The sequence below is a fragment of the Filicampus tigris genome, chromosome 1, assembly GCF_054856515.1.
Source record: "Filicampus tigris isolate MCC_2025a chromosome 1, RoL_Ftig_1.0, whole genome shotgun sequence".
In the NCBI taxonomy this organism is placed as follows: Eukaryota; Metazoa; Chordata; class Actinopteri; order Syngnathiformes; family Syngnathidae; genus Filicampus; species Filicampus tigris.
Window position 1 is genome coordinate 15,046,657 of NC_141217.1, and position 27,886 is coordinate 15,074,542.

A 27,886-nucleotide genomic window follows, 5' to 3' on the forward strand; every position below is an offset into this window, starting at 1 on the left:
AGGGTTTTCAGTTAGGGTTTCAAACTAAGGTTAGGGTTTCCAGCTAGGGTTTCAAACTAGGGTTAGGGTTTCCAGCTAGGGTTTCAAACTAGGGTTAGGGTTTCCAGCTAGGGTTTTCAGTTAGGGTTTCAAACTAGGGTTAGGGGTTCCAGCTAGGGTTTCAAACTAGGGTTAGGGTTTCCAGCTAGGGTTTCAAACTAGGGTTAGGGTTTCCAGCTAGGGTTTCAAACTAGGGTTAGGGTTTCCAGCTAGGGTTTTCAGTTAGGGTTTCAAACTAGGGTTAGGGTTTCCATATAGGGTTTCAAACTAGGGTTAGGGTTTCCAGCTAGGGTTAGGGTTTCCAGCTAGGGTTTCAAACTAGGGTTAGGGTTTCCAGCTAGGGTTTCAAACTAGGGTTAGGGTTTCCAGCTAGGGTTTCAAACTAGGGTTAGGGTTTCCAGCTAGGGTTTCAAACTAGGGTTAGGGTTTCCAGCTAGGGTTTCAAACTAGGGTTAGGGTTTCCAGCTAGGGTTCAAATAAATGTGCATGTCAACTCATTCCCACTTCAGTCTCTGTAAATATCTTGACTGGTGTTAAATGCCTCGCCTGTCCTAACTGTGATCAGCAAAGAAGCAGTGTGCGCTCGTCCCAGTATAAATCTATGTAGCTCTGCTCACTTCCATATTTCCTCATTCTCACATAAAGCCATGGAGAGGTTCATCCTTTTGATATGTTGACGTGGTCATTAGTAAGGATGTCCACATAGATTTTGGTGCCAATTGTTCACCGTTCTTGGACGTTATAAGCAATGAAAGTACAATGATTTCCAATGGAGGGTTTGTAATCGGTTCCTCCAGTGACTCCGACCGAACAAGGACGGAAGAACGGTAGGGGGCGTGGGCATTCTCCTCATTAACAAGAGGCGTTATTCATGGAGTCACTTATTTCCTAATTTCTCCCAAATGTATCGATAAAATAGAAAATGACAACTCTTTTCCTTTTCCTGATCAAAAAATATATCAAATGAACTTGTTAGTGAAAACATGGCCATCCTGGCCCCACCGTCCCTTTAATCAGAATGCCGTGTTTCAACTAGTAGGCCTGCTGGGAACATATTCTTGAAAAAAATATGTTTGGGTTGTCTTCCCATTTAAAGGCGCTATATTCAACACTGTCAATGCAACTCTCTGCGCCATGCTGGGCCAGGCGCATGTCATGGGAAATGACATGCACCCAGCACACCTGACAATTTGGTGGTTGAAAGAAGACTAAGCTTTCCCTCTATGGAGCTTTTATTACAGTTATTCTATTGTTTCATTATAGCCAACTTTCTGTTGGACTCTAACAGAAAGTAGGTTATTTATAATTTTCGTACATACGTCGTGTGTATTCTCGTCAATGTCTTGCCAAAAGCTTCCCATTAGTATATATTAATACTCTCATCATGAACAGCTCATCGCTGCTCTCCTGGCCTGTATCAATGACAGGTGGTCCATGTCACTGAAAGCAGGGAGGATTCTTTTTTTTTTTTGCTCCCCAGCTCATCTCGATCTCCCTCGTGGCTCAGCCCGAAGGACGCCCTTAGGCCTCCTGAGGGACCAGTCATTCTTCACTCAGCGCCATGATAAACGATGCTGCTACACTGAGGCAGCTTGTTTTGTGCCTGATGTGAGCCTCTTCAGTGTGTGTGTGTTGTAACCGACTAGCTGGATCTCAGTCTCTTGGTATGAAAAGAAGAGAACATGGTTGACCTCCTTGTAAAGTTCACGATGCTATTTCATGCTGGTTTCATACCTTTTATTTGAACAATATTTCTGTCAGTATTTTCTGACTATTGCCTAATTTAAATTTCAATTTTTGTGAATGACTCTTCCCCATTTGACATTCCTATTATGTATTAATTTCGACTCCTCTGGCGCTGGCCCCTTTCGCCATGTTCAATAAAGGTCACTGCCTGGACCGATGACCCCCAAATCTATTTCCTCTGGCTATGATTTTCTCCTTGACTGCCTCATGGTGATGGTGACGGTTTGCTTTCATGGACGGGTGGAAATGTGGTCGCTTTTGTCTCGCCTCTTCTCCTTGTCACTTTTTGTCCTTTCTGTCTAACTTACTGCTTCCCTCATTCCTTCTGCCTCCTGTTGAGATAGAAGTGCATTCCTTCCTGCACATGGACATTAGCATCACAATGGTGACATTATGGTCATACGAAATAGCATCACATTTGGATTAAATGACATAACATTTACATAAAACTTACTGTACTTATCCGCAAGCCCATGCTGGTTTTCCTTTCATGTGTGCGCGACTGCAGGGAATCATTTCGACATTGCGTGAACATGTATCAAGCTTCATCTCAAAGCTCTCTGCCTTCTGCTGAACTGTATTTTAGATGCTTTTCCTTCCTTTTCTTTTTAAAAGTACAATGCAAGTGATGGTTGTGAAAAGATTGGAAGAAATTGTAGTATCAGTCTTTTTTTTTTTTTTTTTAAATGGCACAATTTGGAATTTTTATCTCTGTTTGTGGGTGTGGTAGACAAGTGAGGAGAAGCGGCCAATTCAAACTATATTGTCGGTCATTTTATTGGTAATTCACAAGAGCGTCTTTTCCAACTTTTCACAACAGGTTACTTCACGCAAATATCCACGCTGGCGGATGTCCAGGAGAATGTGATGGAGTATCTCCATGTGCTGAGTCGTCCTAAGGTGATCGACAGGGAGCATGATACGGTTTGGACTGAGGCCTACATCGACAGCACTGTAAGTTGCTCAACACAAGATTAGTAAATGCATTGGAGAGCTAAGGCAACTTTTTAATGACACCTTCCATCGCCTATGTGTTGTTTTTTAAGTGTGCATTTGCACTTTTACTGAGCAAGGCAAAGAAGTTTTAACACTGAATTTGTTTGTCACAACACGTGAATGCTTTGTGCGTGAAGCAGATGGTACAATTTAAGCGAATGAGCTGCTTTGTGTGCTTGTGTTTGGGGTAAAAAGATATTGGCTCTCTGGGTTGTTTGGAGATTTACGGTGCAAAATAACTCTCATCATCCATTGCAAAAGTACTGAAGCACCTTTTTATCAAATTGAACATTATGACGATGCAGACCTCTGCTGAGGCTTAAAAATGTGTCTTATGTAAATGAGCAGCTACAATGGCTACGTTTACATGGACAAAATTGTCGGATGTGTGTTTGGATTAAAAATTAGGATTGGATGGATAAACAATCCATGGATACTAAAAATATTGATTTGATTAGGACTTGCGTTTTCATGCATCACACTTTCGATCCGAACAAATTATTTTGACATGCGCAGATTGACCAAATATGCCGGAAATAGTAGAAGAAGGAAAAGCCGTCGTGACTTGAGTTTGGCGTGGAAGGGCTAGAGTGCCTTAACCTCAAACAACACTTGTTTTGCTTTCATTTTCTCCTGGATGAATGTGAGGTCAGAAATTCCCAAACAAACCCTTTAAAATCTTGTTGAAGGTTTGTGAATAAATTGGTCAGATGTCCATACTTTAGTCTGTTGGGTGTCTGTTTTTTGTTGCACTCTCAGTCATTCGTACTCTCCACTCTGAATGTTAAAAGCTTCAGTTGTATAGCTTGTTGGGCTCTGTCGAGTGGAAATTCACTGGGATGATTTTTGTCAGTCAAAAAAAAAAGAAAAAAGCAGTGACCTTTCCTGTCCTCTTCCTCTCTTTCCATTTGAACTTGCCCTAGCTCCCTCAAGCACAAAAGGTAAATACAAATTGTGATTTGAGATTGTTGCTGTTTTGTGATGTGTTGTGTTGAGGCCTGTGTGGTCATGGGATTGCGACATGTATGTGATCTTGATGTCAGATTCCACAACAATAAGAAAGCATTGTTGCGGGGAACAACTCTCACATTGTCTTACTGTGACTCTTCTTTCGGCTGTCGTTTCCTTGTGGTTGTTGTTTGTAGTGTCTCTTCTTGCATGTTTGGTCAAACATGCAAACGCGTCTATACAAGTGTTTAACGTTCATTCATCAGTGGTGATGCAATGTCAGCTGTGCATGACACAATTTTAGGGGCTGGCAGTGTCACTATAATCGAGGCAACATTTTTATTTACTTTTCTTGGGCATTTTTGAAGTGAAAGCGAGCCTGTTTGTGGTATTTGTCTCGGTCGCATTTTCTGAAATAACTTTTATTTTCATAGTCTGAATGGAAATTCAGCAGCTCGTAATGGCTGGTGGGATGATCTACGCTGATGCTTTTGTTTCTTTAAATCATTTCAGCGTTATATTTGATTTCAAAATGAACATGAACTGAGTGTAGAATGATGGACACCAGAGCAGCTCAGCAGAAATCACAAATAGATACAGTATTGTTTCGCATTGTGGTTGTGATTAACTCTACATTATTTGTTTGCATGCTATCTCCCCAACACAGCTCTCGCCATGGTGCTTTTTTTTTATGTAAACAAAAGTGAAATGAACTCATAGAGACTCCCGGCGTGGCTGTAGTGTTTAAAAAGTACTACTTGGGTTTGACTCCGAAAAAATGACAAAAAATGTGTCTCTCAATAATTTGTCTCGAACCATCTCAGTGAAGGAAGGTGAGAAGGTCGGACAGTTTGGGATGATGATCGTTTCAGTCATCCACATGACCATGATCTCCAAAAGATAGATAGGAGCATTATTAATGCGAAGGGGAATTCCACCATGCTGGATAATGCTACTATCTAATGTAAGATACTGGATGCATCCATTATCTTACATTACAGAATTAATCAAATATAAGTTAACAGCTCATATTTGAGAAAAAAACCCCCACACATTTTGGGCCTGAAATAGTCCATCTAACAAAGTGGCTGTGATTGTGATTGTGATTCTGTCCAGCCACTAATGAGTTGTAAAACCATCTGGTCAGTGGAACAAAGTCATTTTTGAGACTGTTTTGGAGATCACAGACAGAATTTTGAAACAGAGTCGCGTGTATATGATGCCGGGTGCTGTCCAGGATGCCCAGGAATTTATATAGTCCTGTCTAGCACAGAGACCAAAAAGTCTTGCTCTGTGCCCCCACCTTGCCTACACACCACATCCCGCCCACCTGACTAGCCTGTCCAGTTGCCCAATGGAACATTGTCCTTCTTTTTACCGCTGCCTTCCCAATACACCACAACGCAGAAAGGAAGACAGGCAACAACAAACAGGTGAAACATCTGCAGCGGTTTATTAGGAGCGCAGTCTCCTCAGGTATTCTAGACATGTCCGTCCCTTCCTGAGGATGTTGATGACACGCATGAGAGCCAATATTGACGTGCGGGGACTTGGGGAGGGTGTTGGAGCCGGGGAGCAGTTAAATATGGTTTAATGTATGACTAAGTGGATAGCTGTGCAAAAGTGTCAATAATGTATGTATAATAATCACAACGTTCATTGATCATGAGAGCCTTTTAGGAAGGATCCTACCTGGGCTGTTGCAACCTCCTTTGCAACATTGCACACCACCATTGAGGAAACAAAGGTCACCTCATTTGTCATGTGAACCTAGATTACGAGGTGTCCCCTGAGACATCAAACTTAGAGCATGGGTGTGTGTCTGTTTCCAGAGGGGTGTTGCAAAAGTGTTTATTTGCATATCAAAAGTTTTTTTTTAGCCCATTGCCTTTCAGGAAAAAAAAGGTGCATCAATTTCTGTCCTCTAAGGTACAAGTACAATCTACTGTATCGAGCTAATTATTTTCTCACACTTTGTGTTCCATTCTGGGGTTAAAAAGTTGAAAGTTTGTTTCACAAGCTGTTAGTCAAATGTGAACCAAACAAAAAAAAAACAGCCTCCTTAGAACCATCTTAGGACTCTTTTTCATTCTCTATATTGAGCACACCTTATTTGAGAGTTTTGGAAAAAATGTCAGTATGATTGGGCCTGGAAGCAAATTCAGATAACAGGTCAAATTCTAGAATTTTGGCAACGTCGTGGTGGGTCTCATTAAGTATTAACGGATGGTCCCTCTTTGATCTTTGGACAATGCAAATTGATGCGTTTCCTCCCCCGGGCAAGGCAAATAGAAGCTCCACTTTCACAGTGATTTTGACATTTTAATATGTCGCCTGTTGTCTATTTCCGTGCGGCTGCTTTTATCTATTTATTACACTTTTTAATTTCAAGCAGAACAAGCTTGAATTCCACCAAACGAGTTAGCATTCAAGCACAAAGGGGTAGCATGTGAATGACAATGCCCAACAACTGTTGATGAGAATACGCAATATCTCCGAGCCCATGTGTTTGCAGACGTGATATATGATCCAATATAGTGTACCTGAGCTTGGAAATAGATTTTTTATTTTTAGATGAGGTCCCACTCATTCCCCCCTGTCCTTTGATCGATAGCATTTTTCCAGCAGCAAGGTTGTCCATTGTACAGCACGAGTACTTAAGTGTACTTCTTTCTCCCTTTGATGTCCAATATTGTGTCCTCAGTTGCTATTACCATCTGTCAAAGCTCAGGTCACTGCTTCCTTTTTGCTCATGTGTCTGATGGAGACAGGATGGATGCTAGTAGTGTCCTGTCATTACCTTTTATTGGTGGTGGTAAGATAGAGGGGGTGTTTTGAGGATGTGCAATCTTTTCTGTAACACAATAGTTGCAAACCGATTGCTGCAGCAGAAATGGATAAAACAATAACTGGGCCAATATCACATTAAAGTGCCTTCAATGTTCTATTCATCATCACTCAGTCATCATGAAAATGTAACAGAATAATAAAAGTCTGAGGTCTTATTACAGGTGGTCAAACATTTGCACATTACCACTACAACGACAAGCCCCCCCCCCCAAAGAAAAGAAATACTACATTAAAAAATTAATGAACAGTACATGATTTTGGCATGTCCCACATGGTTTTATTGTCCATAACAAGTTATTTGAAATCAAGTCATTTTCATCATATATTCTATTTTCACTATCATATTGTACATTTTGCATGTGTCCCTGAAACTGACCACCGTGTCATTATGGGGTAACATCCACTTTAAGAAACCCTCTACTGTTGCGGTGCGTGCTAGTGGTAGTTTGTCAAAGTTTGTAGTCGGAAACATTAACGGAAGCCCGTTTAAAATGATAGTTGGACCGGTCTATAGGTGATTACTATTTGGTCCGGCCAGACAAAATGTTGGATAAACAGATGGCCGAAGGGTAGGCGGAAGGTGATATACGGACGTTTTTTAGGAAAATGCCCAGCTCTAGAAATTGATATAAAAACATTTCATCATGATATAAACAATATTTGATATAAATATATAATGATAATGATATACATTTAATATAAATGTCATAATTTAATTCTAAATTGTCGGTTTGCAGTTAATTCAATTTTTGCAAATAATGTGGGATCGTGACTAATATGATTTGTAACTAGAGAATGCAATTTCTGGTGAAAATGCGTGTGAAGGCTGAGGGGCTGAACTGAAATTTGTGGAACGTTTTGAAATTCTATCAAATGATGTGAAATGATATAAAATGAATTGAAATGATATACAATGACTGCGAAAGAGCTGAATATGTTGAAGTTGTTGGATGTGCAATCTCAGCATTCACACAATAAACTTAATTTCAAATTCATAAAATAAATGCGAAGATCAATGGGAGTTCTCTATTTTGGGGGCTGAAATGGCAAAAATCTCAAAGGCACCATATTGGATCAATTAATGTAGTTTGCACTCTTCACGCCATTATCAGTTTTTGACTTCCATTGTATTAGTTAGTTAGTAAGTTTTTTTATTCATTTTTTGCTCTTTTTTTCATTCGTTTTTTGTTCATTTTTTTCATTTGTTATTTTCCATTCATTCGTTTGTTCGTGTGTGCGTTTGTTTGTTTGTTCCAATGCCAAAATGGCACGGGTATGTTTCCAAATTGGTTAGCAAGCAGAAGTACCATCCCAGTGACAAGACATTGTATACCCACACAGGTAAAATGCTTTAAGTATGCACACTTTCTTAGTGGACAAACATATGACAGATTTTGAGCAATATCCACAACACAACAGTGTCAAGCTTTCATCAAGAAATTGAAGTCACAAGCGTAGACAGGCATCCGCTTGAAAGATAAATATCTTAATTATTCCAGCAGTCTTGAGGGAGGAAAGATACTCACATCCAAACTAGAAGCACTGCCTTTGGATAAGCTTGTACTGAAGGAGATCAAAGGCAGGCTGTGATTGAACATGTTTTAAGTCAAATAAGGAACATGAATAAAACATGTCATGTAAGGGTGTAGCCTGAAGAAGATAATTGAGTCTGACTGGGTCTGCCGCACAATTACTCACAGGTCGGCTATTTAGGGAATGATCTTAAAATATGTGTCAAAGGGTGGATTCACAGAATGTGCGTGACAACGGACAATGTCATTTCTTATAAACCTCTTAAATTGTGTCCCATTATTGGTTCCCTTTTTTCTCTCCGCCCTCTTTTTCTGCCTCATTTAACTCACTCAATATCTCTTTAGCTGGATGACGGTCAAGGTCCAGTGCTGATGACCACCGTGGCAATGCCTGTGTTCAGCACCAAGAATGAGACTGTAAGTATCAGCACAATTATTTCCTTATGACTGCCCTGGCAGGTTCCAACAACGGTGTAGTGATGTTAGCGCTTTCCTTGACTGCTCATTTTGGAAAAAAACGGTCCCTGTTTTTGGCTGAATGGTTGATCTTAAAGGTCCACTTAATATTGAATTCTATGAATCTTTAGAAGATTGCTTAGCCTTTATGAGCTTGTCAAGAAAATCATTTTCACAATGTTCCAGCTACTTTCAACAACTGGTCCTTTTTACATTTGTCTAGCATGGCTCAAAACGGTGCCTCAATTAACATGTCAATGAGCTCACCTTAATAGATTAGTACAAAGTTTGAAAGCAAACTTCCCAAAACGTCAGGCTCACAGGCAGTACTCTTACACTCAAAATCATCCATCTATCCATTAGCGATACCGCTTATCCTCACAAGGGTCGCGGGGAGTTCTGGAGCCTATCCCAACTGTCTTGGGGCAGTAGGCGGGGGACACCCTGAATTGGGTGCCAGCCAATCGCAGGGCTCACAGAGACAAACAAACTACCGCACTCACAATCACACCTAGGGGCAATTTAGAGAGTCCAATCAATTTACCATGCATGTTTTGGGAATGTGGGAGGAAACCGGAGTACCCGGAGAAAACCCACGCAGGCACGGGGGGAACATGCAAACTCCACACAGGGAGGCCGGAGCCGGGATCGAACCCACGACCTCTGAACTGTGAGGCGGACGTGCTAACCAGTCGACCCTCTCAAAAACAGCAATAGTTAAATTGAGACCCTACTCCCCCAAGTGTCTGAGCAGCAGCCTAATGAGCACGCTCTATCTGATTCACCACCACACGATACTTTTACCCCCCCCATGAGTAGTCTCCCTGTTGGAGACACTGGCTTCGAAGTTGAACCCCAAGGCCAAGACCCCCAAAATTCATCAAAACCTGCACTCATGCAAATCGAGCTCAAAATTCCACCCAACTTAAACGTCACTCCCAACAAGAGTGACAGAAAAACCTTAAAGTTCAAATCAATCTATCAAAAACTCTTTCCCTTAACGATTTGAAGTTCAATTACGACAAGTGTTCATGAAGCTTCATTTATCCATCACTTGCCGACTCCACAATGATTGCTGCCATTACACAATGGAACACCATTTGCCGCCATGCCGGAAACCGCCCGTTTATGCATTAAGATGCAAATGATTCCGTTAGTGATTTTTTTAATGTATGAAAGTGTGGATTACTTTCAAAGTGTGTTCTACAAGTAATTTTTCCAATCATTCTCAAATGTTAACTTTTGTATTTCATTTTTGTGTTTTTAGCGGAACCATGGCATCTTACTGGGGGTAGTAGGGACAGATGTCCCTGTCTCAGAGCTACTCAAGACTATTCCCAAATACAAGGTATTAGATGCTATTATTATTTTTCTAAATCCCCAGTACAATTATAGACTGCATGTGGACATGAACGCAGTAATTGGAATAGCAAACTGTTGCGAGGATGAAAAAGAGGTTTTTATTAGGTTTGGTGGCTATCGTTCTTGCCTTCTTGCTCTGTGCAGTAATTAAGTAAATTATACACCATGCATAGCAGTGATACTTTTGTCTCCTGTTGGTTTTTAATGCTTATTTGTGGAGAGAATGTTCTTAAATTAAATATAAAGCTTGATTTGCATGTAGTGGAATTAGTAGCAGATCAGAATGTTTTACATGCCCAACAAGAGATTTATGAGTAATTTGGTTTGGGTACTTAAAAGGTGCATTTTGGACTGTCAGCATTCTCTTTCCCTAAAAATGAAGTACCAGCATAAATATAGGTCACCTTTCTTTGACACTGTAAGGGTGCAGTGTTGCATTTAAATTGTTTATTATTGTTGTTGTAGTTTGGAGGGTGGAATAACTCATCATAGGCAAGGCCTTCTAATCATTTCCTCCACCCGTCTTTATAGAAATCTAGGGTAACCCAAATATTAGACAGCCATCCATACATCCATCCATTATCCATCCTCATTATTTTTTTAAAATAAATGTTGCACACTCAACATGAAGAAGTGTTCTACACCACTGCAAATTACAGTGCTAACATGTTGTAGCAGTGAGACCCTTTTGACAGTGCCAGTTAAAACATAACTTACTTTGCTAGTTTTAGATTCATAACGATATATCGTATTGTTGTGTGTGTATTTTCTCTTAGTTGGGCATTCACGGCTATGCCTTTGCAATTACCAACAACGGCTACATCCTCACCCACCCAGATCTGCGGCCGCTTGTGAGTAAATGAGTTGTGAACTCATTTTGGACCACGTTATTTTTGCCAATTTAAGTTGCATAGGTTGAACATATTCCCCCATTATGTTAATGGTAATTGGTTATTATATGTGAGTTAATATGTCAAGTTAAGCAAATGAATTGAAGTAAAGAATTGCTATCGCATCTGAGTCAATGGACACAGAAACAGCCATTTGACATATCATAAAAGTGGACATTTGTGTTCTGTGGGTTAGATGAGTGTGTCCCAGTCCTCCAGCGTGAAAATATAAATGATTAACGCCATTGTATTAATTTGAGGAAGAAGAGTGTGCATGGATAGAGGGACGAATTAGCAGGGTGCAATAAAAATGGAGGGATGAGATGAGCAAAGATTAGGAAGGAGGAAAAGCGAAAACAGTCAGCGAGACAGACCGACAGATGGTTTAATAGTGGTCTAATTAAAGATGTTAATGAGTAGTGCTAATGAGGGTTGGGAGGCTATCTTCGCTGATAGATGAACACAGACGAGACTTCCTGTTGTACACACGCGCAGTACTGCTCCACTAAACCATGTTGACACACAGATGGGTGACAAATTGAAAGTGAGCATAAAACAATGTAATGTGTCTTTCAAGCTGTTGGCTCACCAACCGATCAACCGCACCAATTTGAGCAACTCATCTGTCGGAATGTGACACACCTCAATCAACCCAAAACATGCAACGTATTTTTTGACAGAAATATCAAGTCATCACGTCACAATTTCTTCACTGTGCCTCTCTTCCCATGCATACGTTTCCTGCCCGCCCAGTATGGCGACGGCAAAAAGCGAAGAAAGCCAAACTACAGCAGTGTGGATCTTTCTGAGGTAGAATGGGAGGACAAAGACGATACGGTACGGCGAGCCTCTTGTTGTTCTTCTAACCCCCGTTATGAAACCCACGTTGCCCCCTCAGCACGCTCTTTGTGCTTATAGCTGAGAAACGCCATGGTCAACAGGAAGACGGGGACCTTCTCAATGGAGGTGAAAAAGAGTATCGATAAAGGGGTGAGCGGCTCCCGCTTTTTTTCCAGAAGGACAACATGCGAACAAAACCATTTTCTGAAGGTCCTGAATGGCGTTTCAAAAGCAGCACACAGCAGGGAAAGACCACTTTGCCAAGAGGTTATACAGTGATGTACAACATTGACAGGGGAATTTGTGTCTGATTTGGTTTGTTCTGCATGCACGAGTGTGTCTGCCTCAGTGTGTGAGCCCCTTATCTCTGACATGCACATGTTGCTGAATACAAGAGAGACAGCAGCCTGCTGTGTCTTTTTGAAGAGACACACACATAGGTGTGTGTGTGTGTGTGTGTGTGCGTGCGTGTGCCTTGGCATTGCACTTTTAGAGCTTTGTAGGGAACGCTGTACTTTCAGCTGATTAATAAGCATTCAATATGCAAATGCATATCTCCTGATACAGTACACACAATCATGCACTCATTCATATTCACAATATTAATGGCAGAAACTGCACAGTGCAACACTGTATGGCACAAGCAAATACTCCAATCACCACTAGATGGAGCCATGCTGCAGCAAATTCCATAAAATACTGAACTATGGTGTGATGTGACTATGAACACTGGCCACAACAGAAGTATTTTTCTTTTTGTTTTGTTTTTTTTGCAGAGGCGTGTGCTGGTATTGCACAATGATTACTACTACACAGACATCCAGGGTACTCCTTTCAGGTGAGAAACAGAGACATTTATCTTTGCTCAATGAAGATTAAAAACATTTTTTCATTTTATTGCTAGTCTTGGAGTAGCTCTTTCCAGGGGACACGGCAAGTTCTTCTTCACAGGAAATGTCACTGTGGAAGAAGGTATGACACACACACAGTTGTTTTTTTTACAGTGGTAAAAAAAAATCACAATATTTAAGATGGACCAGGATAAATCATTGCAAAGGTTTTGACATCTTTAATTTGAACTCTTTTTTTGTTTGGTTTTGTTTTCTGCGCATCCATGACTGTTTTTAACTGAAACTAATTGAATCAAACTTTATCAATAAATCCAACTACTGTAAAATCTGTGTCAATATGGTCTTTTCATGAGGGGAAGTAAAAACAACCAAATTGATCATGTGGTTAGGCTTTCAAAGTAGGGTCAAAATTTATAACTGTAGATATAAAATTACTGGTTAAAAATTCAGCCATATCAGTCCATATAATTCCATACATTGTTCAATATCATTTCATGTTGTTCCATATTATTCCATAGCAATCAATATCATTCATTGTCATTACACATTATTTTATATCATTCTACTTTCATATTTTTTCAGCATTTCCACATTCGCACTAGTTAATTTATTGATTCATTCATTTCATTTGTCTTCTCTTTTCTCAAAGAGTTAGTCGGTTATCTGCCGTGCCGCCGTAACATTTACATCAGTGTTATAAAATATTGGCATTACTGATTACAATTTGTGTTGATTATGTTTAAACGCAATTAAGCTCCTACTAAGTAGTCAATTAAGTTGCGTAAAGTTGGCCGGTCATGCCTCGCAATTTGTCTAAGTTATCACAGGTAGTAAAATTCCACTTCTCAGCTTGCCATCACACATGTTGAAGTAGTAAATGTAACATAAAACCTCAATATTAGACAGGAAGTTTAATATTTCTTTAGTGGCTCTTTAGATGTGTTGACTAGATGCTTATGTCAACCACAGTGTCTAACCTCCATATCCAGCCTCATGCGTGTAAATATTCATGTCACGCTAGTCTCTTTGTAACTCCAAACATATCCATCATTGGGAGCGGTCTGAGCATGACTTGGCTCTTCCTGATCCAATCAGACCTGCCAAAACCAGACGCAAAATACATTTTTCACACATGCTGCATGTATTTGAGAGTGTAAGACTTTAACGGCTTCTCCAGCTTAACGTCATGCTTGTTCATATGAGCTTTTTTTGTTCTTCTTACAGGCCTTCACGATTTAGAGCATCCCGATGTAGCACTTGCAGACGAATGGTATGACTATGGAAGACCTTAATATTCGTTTTGTTTTCAGTCAACATTTTGAAGGGAAATTAATTCCATTTCTCAGTTAGGAGATATTTGTTAACATTGTTGGGTTTTATTTGATAATGTGTTTTTGAGACACATAGCAAGTAGTGTAATTTAAAGTGTTTTTAAAACTATTTATTTGAATGAAAACACTTTCTAGCTACCATCTTGTCAAGAATAGTTCAAGTATAAAGTGAGTGATACCCTGTGTAATTTTACTGATCCTGAATGATGATTTGAGTTTTAAAGGGGAAGTCCACCCCAAAATCTTCTTTGTCTTTTGCATGACCACTAGTCAAAACATGGCATTCTGATTCATATTGCGTTTGTGGAATATGAGTTAAGCAGTAAAGTCCACCCGTTTTTTTTTTTCATCTCAGGGCGCGGCCAATTTGATACTTGCTGTCAACTGAAAATGACATCACAGTTGTTCTGGGCTCAGCTAACGACCAATCATGGCTCAGCTTCAGAAAACAGGTGAGCCGTGATTGGTTGTTAACTGACCCCTGAGAAGTTGCCATGTCATTTTCAGTTGACAGAAGTGACAAAATGGCCAACCCCTGAGATGACTGAAAAGGGGTGGATTTTGCTGCTTAACACATATTCCACAAATGCAATGTTAATCAAAATGTCATGTTTACTCTAGTGAAGGCGCAGAGAACATATGATTGCAAAGAAATTTAGGGGGTGGACTTCGCCTTGCAGCATAAACTCAGTAACCTGTTGTGACATTGCAACCAGTTTTCTATAAATATTATACAAAATCTCCTTACTATAGTGCAGGGGTGCCCATTACATCAATCGCGATCGACAGGTCGATCACAAAGGCTTTGTGGGTAGATCGCCAGCCTATCATCCGTCCTCACTACTGTATTTCTACGTTCACACCAACTGCGTTGGGAGTGTTTTTGGCGGCGCGTTTCAATTGGAGTCAATATAGGTCGCGCGGACGGACGTGGTGCGAAGCACCGAAAATCCACCCATTCGCTCCATTTGGCGCGTACAAAACAAGTCAACGTTTTTGTCATTTCACCTCGCGGAAGCCAATCAGCATCGGGTATACTAAGTCACACACAGCCACACAGCGTCCTGTTCTTTCTGCAGCTTTTTTTTTTTTTTTTACAGTTACTGAACATACAGCAATATTGTTAGCATTAGCATAGTGTGAAAAAAAAGTTGACTTGTTTTATATGCGCCGAATGGAGTGAAAGGGCGGATTGTTGTTGCTGCAAATCTGCTTGAGGCTGGCTATCAGCAGCTACTGTCCGGACTATGCGTCCCTGGCTGATTCCATTCACTGCAAGTCATCAGAGTAAGGCAATCACAAAACATTTTTGTTGTTGTATTGTGCTATATAGGTTGATGCAGTCATGCAAGGTACACCAGCATATACGGTACATGTAAAAATAATTCTCAATATATTTATAAATAATGTGTTTTGCATTTTTAGGAGGTGCTAGATCATTTTGACTCGGCCATGTCATAAGTAGCTCTCAGGCTGAAAAAGTGTGGGCACCCCTGCTATAGTGGGTCTTTAAATTGGGGTTGAGTTTGTTTTCTTGAAAATGCGATTGTGCAACTGCTCCATATAGAAAACATCCGTCACAACTAAGATGAATGAAAATAAGATGTTTAATTCATTTTTGGTCATATATATTATCTGTCATAAAACAGGACATACTGCAACACAGATGAGCACCCAGAGCACCGCTACCTGACCCAGATAGAGGCAATCAAACGCTACCTTAGTGGACATGAACCCCAACTGCAATGTTTGTAAAATCACCAACAATCCATTTTAATTAACTGATTCACTTTGTGCTATTTGACTGGTTATAATTTGTGTCTGTTTTTTCCTTGTAGGTGATAAAGAGTTGGTTCAAGAGGTCCTTTTTGATGCAGTGGTAACTGCCCCACTGGAGGCATATTGGACCAGCTTGGTGCTCAATAAGTCTGAGTAAGGCACGCACACACATATGCTTGCACGCACACACCTACAGTATGTAATGTTTGCTTTTTTATGGTATTACTTGAGACAGCATTTGTTAAACAACATTTTAAAACACAGGAACTCTGACAAAGGAGTTGAGATTGCCTATCTCGGAACAAGGACCGGCCTGTCCAGAATCAACCTGTTTGTTGTACCTGACAAGCTCACTAGTCAGTAAGTAAAGGTTTCAACTCGGTTACTTAGCATAAAGAGAAATTCAAACTTTTAGAAACCTCTTTCAGTAGAATACAGTACATTGCAAACTACAGTACTGAACACACTGTCACCTCGCTAAAAGTGTCGAGTGTCTTTTTAACCAGTGCGTTTACACACGTACACATTTTCAAAAGGCTTTGATTAATTAAACAAATTGTGGCAGGTGAGTTAATCATTTCCGTAATTTCCGTCTGCCTCAAGAGATTTTCTGACTGCCGAGGACAAAGAAGGGGTGTTCAATGCCGATCACTTCCCCCTGTGGTACAAAAGGGCAGCAGAACAAGTTCCTGGCACCTTCGTCTATTCCCTGCCCTTCAACACAGGTTAGTAGATGAGAATGCTGCACTTTTTGTCTGCAAAGCATGAATCTTTCTAGTCCATTTTGTGGGGTGCTCACCCCAAAATTAAATCCCGGCACTCCTAAAAGCAAAGTGCTGTCTTCCAGATATATACGACAGTCAGTGTGTAAGTACCTGGCTTTTACCATGTGGAACATTTCTTAGAATGTATGATTTAATACCAACACGATAGTCTCATTACCATTTGTCATTTTTGTTGCATGTAGTCATAGCTCACTGTTTATTCACAAAAGTCCATTTTAATTTTGTGTTTTACATGTTGCACATTGCATTTCATATAAAGATCCACCCCAAAAAGGCAAAAGTTAATATTTGGTGTTTTTAGTACTCACTATAGTGGGCTATTTTAATCCAGAGTATGCATGCTTTTAATCTGTATTGTAAAAATGAGTAGGGTTGCAATATGTATCTTTAATCAATCGAATCCATTCCTCTTTTGCTGTGGCTCAACATTTAAATAAGATTGATCCGATTTGATGGTTACAAACGAGGCCACATGCACATTGGTTACAAACGTTCCCCAAAACAACAACATTTATTTTGCTCAGCACCCTAACCTCTGATCCAATAATCGCCCATATTTAGAAATGTTCACTTGTAATGACTTACTAGACTGTAAGAAGTGGCTATCATACAGGATGCTTAGAAATAATGAACACAAGGTAAGTTGAACTCAGCGATGTTCCTTATATCCTTCACACACACATTTGGTCGTCTACTCTGGCCACGTTTCCCTTCCTCCCCTCATATTAATTCTGTGATGTGCCCTTGTGGACAGGTCTGATTGCTTTGGGTTGAAATCAGATACGTTAGGAAAAGGTCCAGCCCTTTCCATAGTGACTTGGCCGGAACACACGCACAGAAACTGCAGCGCTAAAATGTTGTTTTTTTTCTTCCAAAGGAGGAACTTGTTTTTATCTGTCCTCAGCCTCAGGCTTTCCATTAGTCTGAGCTAATACAAGTGATCTGAAAGCCTCTTATTTACCGGCAATGACTCGCCTTGGATTCACTCACTCGTGGCAGGAAGCTGCAGCCATGAAATAATACTCTTTGGCGTTTATCTGTAGTGCATCCCTCGCCGATCACCCCTGTCAGTTCAGAACTGATAAAAAGAATTTTGAAATGATTCATGAGGTGTGTGTGTGTGTGTGTGTGTGTGTGTGTGTGTGTGTGTGTGTGCTTGTAGGCTCAGAAAACAAGAGTGTTGTCTTAGCCAGCACAGCCATTCAGCTCCTGGATGAGCGGAAATCACCCATAGCTGCGGGTAAGTAGAGGACGGCTGCTTTTATCTCCCGCGCTCACTCTTACATTGACAGTGGCTGCAAAATTCTCCCCTTACCGTCGTGTAGGAATCTTTCGCCTACTGTTCTGCCCTGCATTTGTCTCACTGGCCCCCTTTATATGTGCCTGCTGTTGTATGAATGTACGCTCAAAAGAAGCTGAAGGTATGACATGAAGAGACTCTTGCATCGAGGAGTATTCAAGCCTGAAACCATGAATAGAATTAGCCCCATTCTGATCTCACACGATGATGCAGTGGCCCCACAAAGTCACAATCATACCATGAAATCTATTCAATCGGTAGCAATGGAAGTGATAATGAGAAGGTCAAAAGAGGTGTAATCAAGCAGATGTCGGGGGCGCGATCCCTTCCTGTTCGTGCATCACATCGAAAGACAGAAAATGTAGGATGGAAATTCAATGCAGATGCGTGCAAACTGCCATGCAGCGGTTACCATTTTTCTCTGCCTAATATTACTGTAATTTCTTGACACACACTCGTGTATTATACACACTCCAAAAATTACCTTCAAAGGCTGATTTTCCTTTGCAGAGCTGGGCATCGCCTATAGGTCACGAAGTTCCCGTCTGCATATTTAGACGACCTACGTGGTCCCGGTCCGTCCATCGTCTGCGACAGTCAATTGGCGTCGAGAACTCAATGTACACATCACACGCAGGCATGCCGCCAAATGAAGAAAAATATCAAATAAAAACAGCAGACACACACGCACAGCATGGTGATCGGTGAAAAAAACCCCAATATGGGGCACGTCATTGCGTCTGTGGGACCGAAAGGTACACAGCACTGTTTTATTTTTTATTTATTTTTCCGCATTTCAGGTGTGCGGCACCTGCATGTGGCGGTTAAGTCCGTTCTCTACGCCGTTTGGCTGACTCGGCCCGACCGGGACCATGTGGGTCGGGTAAATATACAGACGGCAACTTTGTGACGGTTAAGGCGATGCCCAGCTCTGTTCTTTTGTACCGTATTGTTTGCACCACCAGAATTATCCTCATAGTAATTTGATAGATTGGGATTTGTTGTGTTCAGACATGTTATTTTTGCGTATGGAGAAGTTCGTATTACCGTGACCAAGAGTTTCGGCTGTCACCAGCAAGTAAGATGTTGTGGCACACGAAGTCCGCTCGCATGAAAGATGTGACCTCATAAAACTAAAGAACAGCGGATAGTCCCGATCGTCATCGATGTTTACCGAGTGTGTCCGAGGCTATGTGACAAAATAGAATTGCTTTGGAAAATACTTTGAGCCGTCCGGGAAATCCACTGTACAAAGCGCATCAGGTAGGACATGTTTGTTTTTATTTACGGACGCTTTCTTGTTCCTTGCCCCAACGCGTTTGGGGACAAATCCACGTGTGCCATCATGGATCCTTGTGTGCAACACAAATTATATTACATCCTGCGCAAAACAACTATGTCCATTTTTTTCAATTTTCTTATTTTTACGTGAATGGTGTTTCCGTGTTGCAGACATCGCATTAACGTGAAAATTAAAAACAATTTCAAAATTGGACATAAGTGTTTTTCATAGGACAGCGACGATATGCATTTGTAACATAACATATTCATACTGGAATGAAAGTACAACTTTTTCACAACCCCTACTTTCCGGTAAACTCTAATCTGTACACTGTGATATTTTTTTTTATTTCACATGTACTCTTGTATAATACACCCCCTCAATTTTTGATTTTCTGTTGGGCTGAAAAATGTGCGTTATTCAAGAGAAATCGCGGTATATACAGTGAGAAATATAGGCATATAAACAGATGCACATCATCTACACACAAGAATCACAGGACAAAACTGGGCAGAGAACAACCATCGTGTTGGGAATAACCATTGGCAAGACAAGGGAGGGAACAGAGAAGGGCAGGAAAAGAGAAACATTTTCACGGTGCCTGACTGGGTTGACATGAGAGCAGTGCATTTTGGGTACTACAGGCCTGGGGGAAACCATTGGAGCAGAAGGACAGAGATGGGAGAGTCTGTGTGATGCCACAGCTCTCTCTCACACAAGCAGGCATGCACACACATACACACACACACACACACACACACACACACACGCATGCACCCCTTCACACAGATACATCACACTCCTGGCAGAGCGGTAAACATGCAGCCCACCATATTATTTTATCAGTATTTTTCTCAGGCGGCATCCTTGTGTCAGATCTGTGAAGCTGCAAGCCAACGGACTATCCTAGCTTCAACAAGAAGTATTACAATGGCTGCTGATGTACAGTAATGATGATCATGACTGTCAGACTGGGGGATGTCTGTAAGAATCATTTTATGTAAGAGAGTCAGATGGGAGGGGATATGTAGGCTGGAATGCAAATTTAGCGTAGGCCGGTTAGGGCCAGTTTTCGCTGGCCTGTGTTCGAACGAGCTGCGGACTTGTGAATACGCTACCAGACTAACTTGACAGGACAGGCTAATGACATCACATGCCACAGTACCCCATGGGCCTATCGCACCCGCCCCCCCCCCATCCTGCCCCCTGCACCCCCCCCCCAGACATCTCTTGAGTCACAACGTTGCCGAACGCACGCACGCACGCACACACACTAACACACACACACACTCACACACGTGAATGCCAGCATTCCTGTGAGTGTCTGCGCGTGTCACATCCTGTGCCACGTGCAGTGGGTTTGCTGGCATAACGCACAGAGCCATAAATGTCAGGTCAGCCGTTAAGACCAATAGCATCTGTGTATGTTTACTGTACATGCTTCAGCAAGCTACAGTATAATTCACTGCTGTTTTCTGATTATGCATTTTATAGCAAATGCAACTGTAAAATAAACAGTCAATCTCAAAGGCAAAAAGTCTAGATTTTCAGGGTAGTATCTATAGATGTATATCTATAGATAATAGATAGATAGAATAGATAATGTATATATATGTATATATATATATATATATATATATATATATATATATACACATATATGCATATGTGCATATGTATATGTAAATGTGAGACCATGTCAGCTTGTTACACAAATTACCAAACTGACAACAATGACATTTATATACATATGTATATACATATATTGATGTCATTCTCTTCATCTGACAGTTTATGACAGGGATTGATTTTCCTGTCTCGGCTTCTTCAGAAATGTATCATTTGCTGCCCCATTGCTTTACAGTTGAAGTTCCAAAATGGTTGTTTCTGAATCGTATAAAATTCTGTATTTGAGAATGTCCACCTGCTCACTGGTCAAAACAAATACTGTTGTCGATTAAAATGTTTCCATTTATTTTGTTCACTGAAGGAGATCAGCATGACTCAAAAACAATACCTCAGCTGACTTTTCAGTAAAAGTGTGCATGTGTTTATGAGCACAATAATGGTCAATAATCTGTGTACCCGTAAATTTGTTATTGCTTCAAGAAAGTTCCCATCATCCCTTCAAGGGTTGTCAGAAAAATATCTTTCATAAACATATTTTTCTCTGCAAAACTATATCACATTATCAGGCACGAACAATGAAATTCTCTACAAATACAGCATGTGCATTCAGTACATATACACACACTCAAGCATGAATTGTAACGCAATCAGTCTTTTTTTTTTCTCATCACAAATAAATGAAAACATTACTGACACCAGCTGCCTACTATGCATTTAGAAATCACTTTGATATTAGACAACAAAACTAGAAACTACACCTGAAAGACAACCACGTTCTGAAATAAATTTCAAATATCAGAGATCTACTAAGACCTACAAATATAGAGTATTAACAACAGGGACCTCGCAGCGGTCGCTGCTCGGGCCCTAACTAGAGCCGTTTGCATCTAATGCATCTGTGATATGTGTTTCTCAAAGAATATGGAATATATTCATTTTAATGCTTTGGCCTGCCCCCTTGATTTCACATAGAGTTCCAGTTCTTTTCAGTGCATAGTCAAATACATGTGGAATTGAATTAGCTACCCAAGTTTCAGAAAATGTCAAGTGACACGAACATGATTAATTTCACACTCTTTGTCCCCCCCCCCTCACAGCACATACACACAAATACATCCTCCGAAGATGATTAGGTTAAAGGGTTGAGGCCCAAGTTTGAAGTTCCGGGTTTGTGTTGTCATCTCCTAGGCAATGGCGTTCTCCAGTGGTTCCTTCTCATCTAACCTGGCACGATCGGCCGCACGAGCCGCTGCCAACTCCTCGTTTTTCTTTAGCTCACGCTGATATTTGGCCATGATGGCAGCATAGGCGCAACCGTATACTGCTGCAGCCAGCATCATCAGACAAACAATGCCGCACACTACGCCGGTGATGATCACTGTGGCAATAGCGTGGCGTAAGTTGACTGGCCGCTGCCGTTGCTTAGTCTCACATTCTGGGATGTTACCACCTCCGCCGCCAAATCCCTCCCCCATTGCCATGGGGACATGGAGCGCATGGCTTGAAGGATGAGCGTGGTTGCCATGCATGTGGCCTCGTAGTAGCCTCTCCGATTCCAGATGATGTATGTTGGCAAACAAGTAATGATAGCTTGTGGTCATGCAGGCATGGAAGAGCTGGTAAGGGACCTTCTGCAGGTCTCTGTCCCTCATTTCTATGGGCTGGCTGCAAAGCACCTCATCCACCACGCCACCTTGGGAGTAGAGATAGACATCATCAGTTATTTTCTAATCCTTTTGGCCCCACGCTATCGAGATGACCTCAGTCATAGTTCAGCTTCAACCAGTTCATGGGCTTGAGAGGCACTCGTAATTACTTGAGCCTATAATGCCTTTCTTGGATGGGCTATACGGTGTGTGTTATGATTAATGGTGGGACTTCAGCAGTCGCCCTCTGTGTTCCCCTCTGTAAGTCAGTATTTTATTTGTCTCCCTGTCAGCACACTTTTTTTTCATGCTTTCTGGGTAATCACTGGTCTTCTCTTAACCACGCATTTCTTTTCAAGGCCCATTGTTCTGTTCTGCGGCATTTGTAATTTACGGCTTTTAAAGCAGGCAGCAAAGAGAGTGTGACTTTCACCGTACAGCTGTTATTTTGTTATATACTGTACATCTATTGTACGTACATGCCATGCCAAGATAGCTCTCACATGGGAAAACAAACATACATACTGTACAAACACTGTATATACACTCACACATATTATATATATATATATATATATATATATATATATATATATATATATATATATATATATATATATATATATATATATATATATATGTATATATATATATATATATATATATATATATATATATGTATATACATTATAATAAATACCTTTTGTAGTACTCTAAATATTTTTGTAAGAAAACAGACTTATGGCTCAGTGAACCAAGTCACTATCCACTTTTATTCATTTTTAAATATATTTCATTTCAGGTCTTCTGGCAGTCGTAAGGCCAGCAGCATTTGTCATCTTAGTCTTTGCAATTTTTTTTAGTATGTCATTCCCTAGTCCATGGCTCGCCAATTGAAATTGGGGCCTTGTTGCAAAATCGTCACCCAGCAAGAAGTTTTCCTGTCCCTGTTATTCCCCATCTAGGGGTGTCCATGACAAAACACGACGCCGGGAGTCTCCAAATCCTTAACGTCTCAAGTAGCCACCCAAAAACACAAAGTGATTTATTTACAATATTTACTGTTTTAGAGTTATCATCAACACTTAACCCAACAAAAAATATTTCAGGGTGAACTGAGGCCAAAAACAACAAACAAAACATTTCCCACTGGGAAAGTAACTATTGTAACCTAATGAGTTAAAGAACAAAACCACTCATTTTTACCTTCCTGAATAAGGAAACAAGAGAAAACACGCTAACATAAATGGCGGTTCTCCCCTACTTTCCTCGGCGCATGACTTTCGCATGACAAACATTTCGCAAAGGTGTGGCCGGTTTGGAAGGAAAGAGAAAGATGGGGTTTCCCTCTCGCCAACATCACAGGTCTGCTCTTTAAAGGGATTGAATGTCTGATACCACCAATCAGGGGAATAACCTGCACCAACTTTCATCCACACTAACTGGAAAAAATAAACGTAAAAAATAGACCCCGACAACAGTTCAGTTACAGTTTCAGAAGAGTGTACGGCCTTCTACAATACATAGTCCAAGTTTACACTATCAATTGCAATTGCAAGTTTCTCGAAACAGGATCTTGTCTTGACAACCATGCAGCGGATAGCCTGCTACTACCACTACAGATGAAAACACAGAGTTCCTATAGTAGATACTGTAGTTGGTACGGGTAAAACTTTATTACTCTCTGAAGCATCATCTGAATCAAACTTTTCTTAATGCTGTTTTCCAGTGCAGACCTCCGAACAGTTTTCTGTGACTTTATTCAAATGCTTGCTTAAAGAGGCTTTCAGCTGTGTGGTTTGTTAACAACAGATCCTGTTTTGAGAAACTTGCCATGGATAGTGTTGATTGACTACACACCGGAGCAGTGCGATGGCCACAAAACTCCTCACGGAAAAAAACGTCTTTCCGGGTGGCAATTTTGCAAACTGTTCCAATGTCAAATAGCAAGCCATAGACAAATATATTTGCAAAAACTACAAAGCCTAGGCTGTCAAATGCTGATTGCTAATGGATCTGTTTCAATGATACTTGAAGCGAATCACTAAAAAAGAAGTTCAAGTGACTTTTGGGGCACCCTGTTCTTACCCACGTAGGAAGTGTTCTTTTTTATCAAAACAGGACAATAACGTTTCACAACTTCACATTGATTGACACAAAGACTCACGCACACTTAAACACGTTTGTTATGTTTTTGGTTTGTTTTTGTTTTTGCGACAGACTGCAGCAGTTTCATGATGAATTGTGTTCATCCGGGCTCAGACAGTCCATTTCACTTTCAGATTCTTCTGTCATTCATTTATACAAACACTGGACGAAATCATCCAAAATATTTTGAGTGCCCGCACCTTTGAAGAGGTAGGTCTCCAGCCACAGTTTGAGGCCTATAAGGTGGCAGTCACACCTCCACGGGTTGCCTCGTAGCGTGAGACTGTCCAGACGGGCCAAGGCCTCCAGCAGCGATCGGTCTAATCGTGTTAGCCTGTTGTGGGCGAGCCCCAGGTGGCTCAGGTTCCTCAGATTTTCTCCCATGGCTCCGGACAAACCCCACAGGCTTAGTGACGGCACATAGTAAGAAAACAAAATGAAATCCAATCATCAAAATGATTAAAATTCCATCACGGTCTGATTGAGACAATTGTGACGCCTAACCTGTTGTGTGAAAGGTCAAGGTGTGAAAGTGAGTGAATGGGTCCGAACAACCGCTTATCAAGCTCTCGCAGGCTGTTGTAGGCGAGACTGAGTTGCTGTAGAGTTCTGAGCCCCAGAAGAGCCGTTGGGGAAACTGATGTTATGGAATTATTTGATAGATCGAGAACGCGAACAAAGGGTATTTCTCGAAAAGCCATCGATCCGAGGCCTCTGATGCGATTGTCTTGGAGATATAATTCTTGGGTGTCTGGTTGCAATCGTCGGGGAATGTCGTACAGGCCTCGACCCCGGCAGTCCACAGCTTTGGTGTTTGTGTTGCAGCTGCACTCTTTTGGACAGGCACGTGACAGAGAGAGGAGGGAGAGAAGGCAACACACCAGTATCACTGCAGAGACACAAAGTAGTAATTATAAATTAGACATCGAACATTTGAAAATAGCTTTTTGAAAATAATTTCATAGAGGTGCTGCACCTAAGAGCATTTTGCATAAAGAGACAAATAATTACACGCTTAAGATGTGCAGTATAAACACCATTACATTCATGAAATGTACATTTCAAAAGAGTAACATTGTATTTATGTCCCAACAGTCAGTAGTTTGGACACACCTTCACGTTCAATACATTTTGAAGTGTATCCAAGCTTTGTGCTGTGTTAGTAGTGCAGATCAGAAATAGACTCGCTAGGGTCTGTGCATGATATTGTCAGATAAACTGCAAGCCATCCCCTTGTCGTTGATGTAGTCAGCCATGCATGCGACATGGCCAATTGGACACCGCCTTGCACCCCCGATTGTGCGTCTCTGTGTGACAGCCCCCACCACGGCGGCGCTATTAAAATATTTTTAAGATGATAATGATTATAATTCATTCAGCGATTTGATTTCTACAATGATTCAGAGAGACTGTGCCACGCTGGGTTAATATCTATGAATAAAATCCGATGACTTCCAATACCCCTGTCCAAGAATCACCAAATTGTCTCCACGGGCCTCGATCAAATGAACTCGCATTACACAACCTGCTTTTTGCGAGTCTAAAAAGTAGTCTACTTTTTGTAACCAATTTTGCATTTGTGCTGGGGGCACAGCGGGAACGCCCACCCGTCTACCAAATTCATAAAAACGCTGAACTAAAACATTGCCCCGGCATGAAAGTGACAGTGTGCCCATTTTTACGCCGAGCACACACTACTTTCAGTTACCAAATTGCTGTATGAGTTGGGGGTGAGGCAACTCCTTGCACCGGAACACCCAGAGAAACTCAGTAGAATGGATTTGCGTTAGAACAAAAAAATGAAGTTACTATGCTGAGCGCACAGGTGTCGGTCTACCGAAATAGGGCCCAAGGTCTTAAGTACAACATTAAATAGTTTGAATTGTAGAACATATGTTTTTCAGGTTTTCTTGAATGCAGCAAATGCCTGAGTATGATGCATACGATTGATGCTCACTCCCACCTCTCCGACCTGCTTAGACATAGGCCCTCTGTGATGTCAAGATCTCAAACCGCAACCCCTCACCCACTCGCTGCCCACACACAAATCCATACATAGCAGATATTGGGTGTCTTATTCCTTTTGAGTTGACTTCACATGTCCATTCCTCCTGGAACATCACAGCAGTATTTATAGCATTGGCTGGACTAGCTTGAGGCTAAATGAAATACAGTTCAGGCCGAAGCTTGGGAAAGTAGCTAAGTAATAATTGTAGTCTATTTACAGATTCTGAACTGATTGGTAGGCTACCCGTCAAACCCGACAAACTTAAACAATACAGTTAAACAAAGTTTAGAAAGTCAAGTGTGCTTAGTTTGAATCATTTGTATCTCAGTAATACTGTATTTTCACCATGTCAACCTGGTAGTCCTTTCCAGAAATGATTTAAACGCAGGTCACTCCAAATCCCCAAAAAACGATCAAGACCTAATTTGGGATCACGTCCACTACAGTCAACACACATCAGGAGTTCAATAGAGGCATGACTCACTGTCAATTTAAGTCCAAGTGCTCCTATAGACGTGATTTATTTATTTATTTTTTTAATGAATTTATGTCTCTTCATAAATTAGGAGGATGATACTATTATGTAGTATGATTCTATACATTGGGTAATTCATACACGAGTGTTCCTTGAAAGAGTGCGCTGACACGTGTGTGCGGCGATAGAGCGCTTGCATGGCCATACATAAACAGAGCATCGGCTCAGTGAAGCATTGTAGCTCGAGAACGAGGTCAACACTGGAGAATGGCTCTGTGCTCTCATGTGTCCCTTCAGCCCCAAGTACATGCACAGAGGCTTGTAATGATGTGCACACGCAGCCCACAGCAAGTGGCTACCACTTGAAGTCAGCCTCACACCAATGCGTTGACGTTTTGGAACAGGAAGCTGATGCAAAAAAATACAACACAGCTATTTATTTATTTATTTATTTAGCTATTTATTTATTTATTTATCATTTTATTATCGTTATGATTATTATTATTATTATTTCTTTGTTTTAATTGTTGTTGTTGTTGTTGTTGTTGTTGTTGTTAAGCCATTGCTGTATTACACATTCATTTATACGACATGCTGAGATTAAACAGCCCGCGTTAATGTACACCTACAGAATTCGTAACCAAAATATTATTATATTGCTTTCCTACCTCTCATATCTGCCAGGCGTCCTTTGACTGCTTGAGTTCGCTGTCCTTCTTTTTTTTTTTTATCTCCCCTTTTGGGTTCTAGTGACTGACCCTTGTTCAGGCTCCATTAGCTGTCATTGAGGTTGAGATGAGATGTCCTTATTCTCATTTTAGTTGGCCAATTTGGTCAATGAGCATTTTTTTTTTTTCAAGATGAGGCTTGGAAACCTGTGTTGCTTTCCGAATCCTCAACACTGCCTACAAGCATGAAACCCCATCAGAGGGGCCGGATCAGAACACAGAGCTTACTGCCAGTCAGAGAGCCAGTGTGGGAATCACTATAACT

General features: G+C 41.0%; 2 protein-coding genes across 4 annotated transcripts in view; one reads left to right on the forward strand and one right to left on the reverse strand.

The window, feature by feature from the left end:
* LOC147152963 (voltage-dependent calcium channel subunit alpha-2/delta-3-like) overlaps nt 1–27,886 on the forward strand; it is a 117,034-nt gene that overhangs the window by 70,153 nt on the left and 18,995 nt on the right. For 2 of the 3 annotated variants that reach the window (XM_086052215.1, XM_086052373.1), the window contains exons 12-26: nt 2,606–2,739; nt 3,705–3,722; nt 8,457–8,528; nt 9,835–9,915; nt 10,706–10,780; nt 11,573–11,656; nt 11,738–11,809; nt 12,436–12,497; nt 12,564–12,631; nt 13,735–13,780; nt 15,491–15,588; nt 15,680–15,773; nt 15,885–15,980; nt 16,224–16,345; nt 17,568–17,645. In XM_086052215.1, the coding sequence (XP_085908341.1) occupies nt 2,606–2,739; nt 3,705–3,722; nt 8,457–8,528; nt 9,835–9,915; nt 10,706–10,780; nt 11,573–11,656; nt 11,738–11,809; nt 12,436–12,497; nt 12,564–12,631; nt 13,735–13,780; nt 15,491–15,588; nt 15,680–15,773; nt 15,885–15,980; nt 16,224–16,345; nt 17,568–17,645 (1,200 nt within the window). The remainder of the gene's footprint in view (nt 1–2,605; nt 2,740–3,704; nt 3,723–8,456; nt 8,529–9,834; nt 9,916–10,705; nt 10,781–11,572; nt 11,657–11,737; nt 11,810–12,435; nt 12,498–12,563; nt 12,632–13,734; nt 13,781–15,490; nt 15,589–15,679; nt 15,774–15,884; nt 15,981–16,223; nt 16,346–17,567; nt 17,646–27,886) is intronic. The other variant, XM_086052289.1, reaches the window with a different exon arrangement.
* On the reverse strand, nt 20,938–27,866 carry lrtm1 (leucine rich repeat transmembrane protein 1). The gene is made up of 4 exons (XM_086052489.1): nt 27,562–27,866; nt 24,915–25,299; nt 24,611–24,816; nt 20,938–22,309 (listed from the first exon to the last, which is right to left on the reverse strand). The coding sequence occupies exons 1-4, from the start codon at nt 27,566–27,568 to the stop codon at nt 21,801–21,803; spliced, it is 1,107 nt and encodes a 368-aa protein (XP_085908615.1). The 5' UTR covers nt 27,569–27,866; the 3' UTR covers nt 20,938–21,800.

Excerpts from the sequence above, each read along its gene's own strand:
- lrtm1 (XM_086052489.1), bottom strand. Across the intron at positions 24,817-24,914 it reads CTTGACCTTTCACACAACAG|CCTGTGGGGTTTGTCCGGAG; the intron begins GTTAGGCGTCAC and ends GCCGTCACTAAG. Across the intron at positions 22,310-24,610 it reads GGAGACCTACCTCTTCAAAG|GTGGCGTGGTGGATGAGGTG; the intron begins GTGCGGGCACTC and ends TCTACTCCCAAG.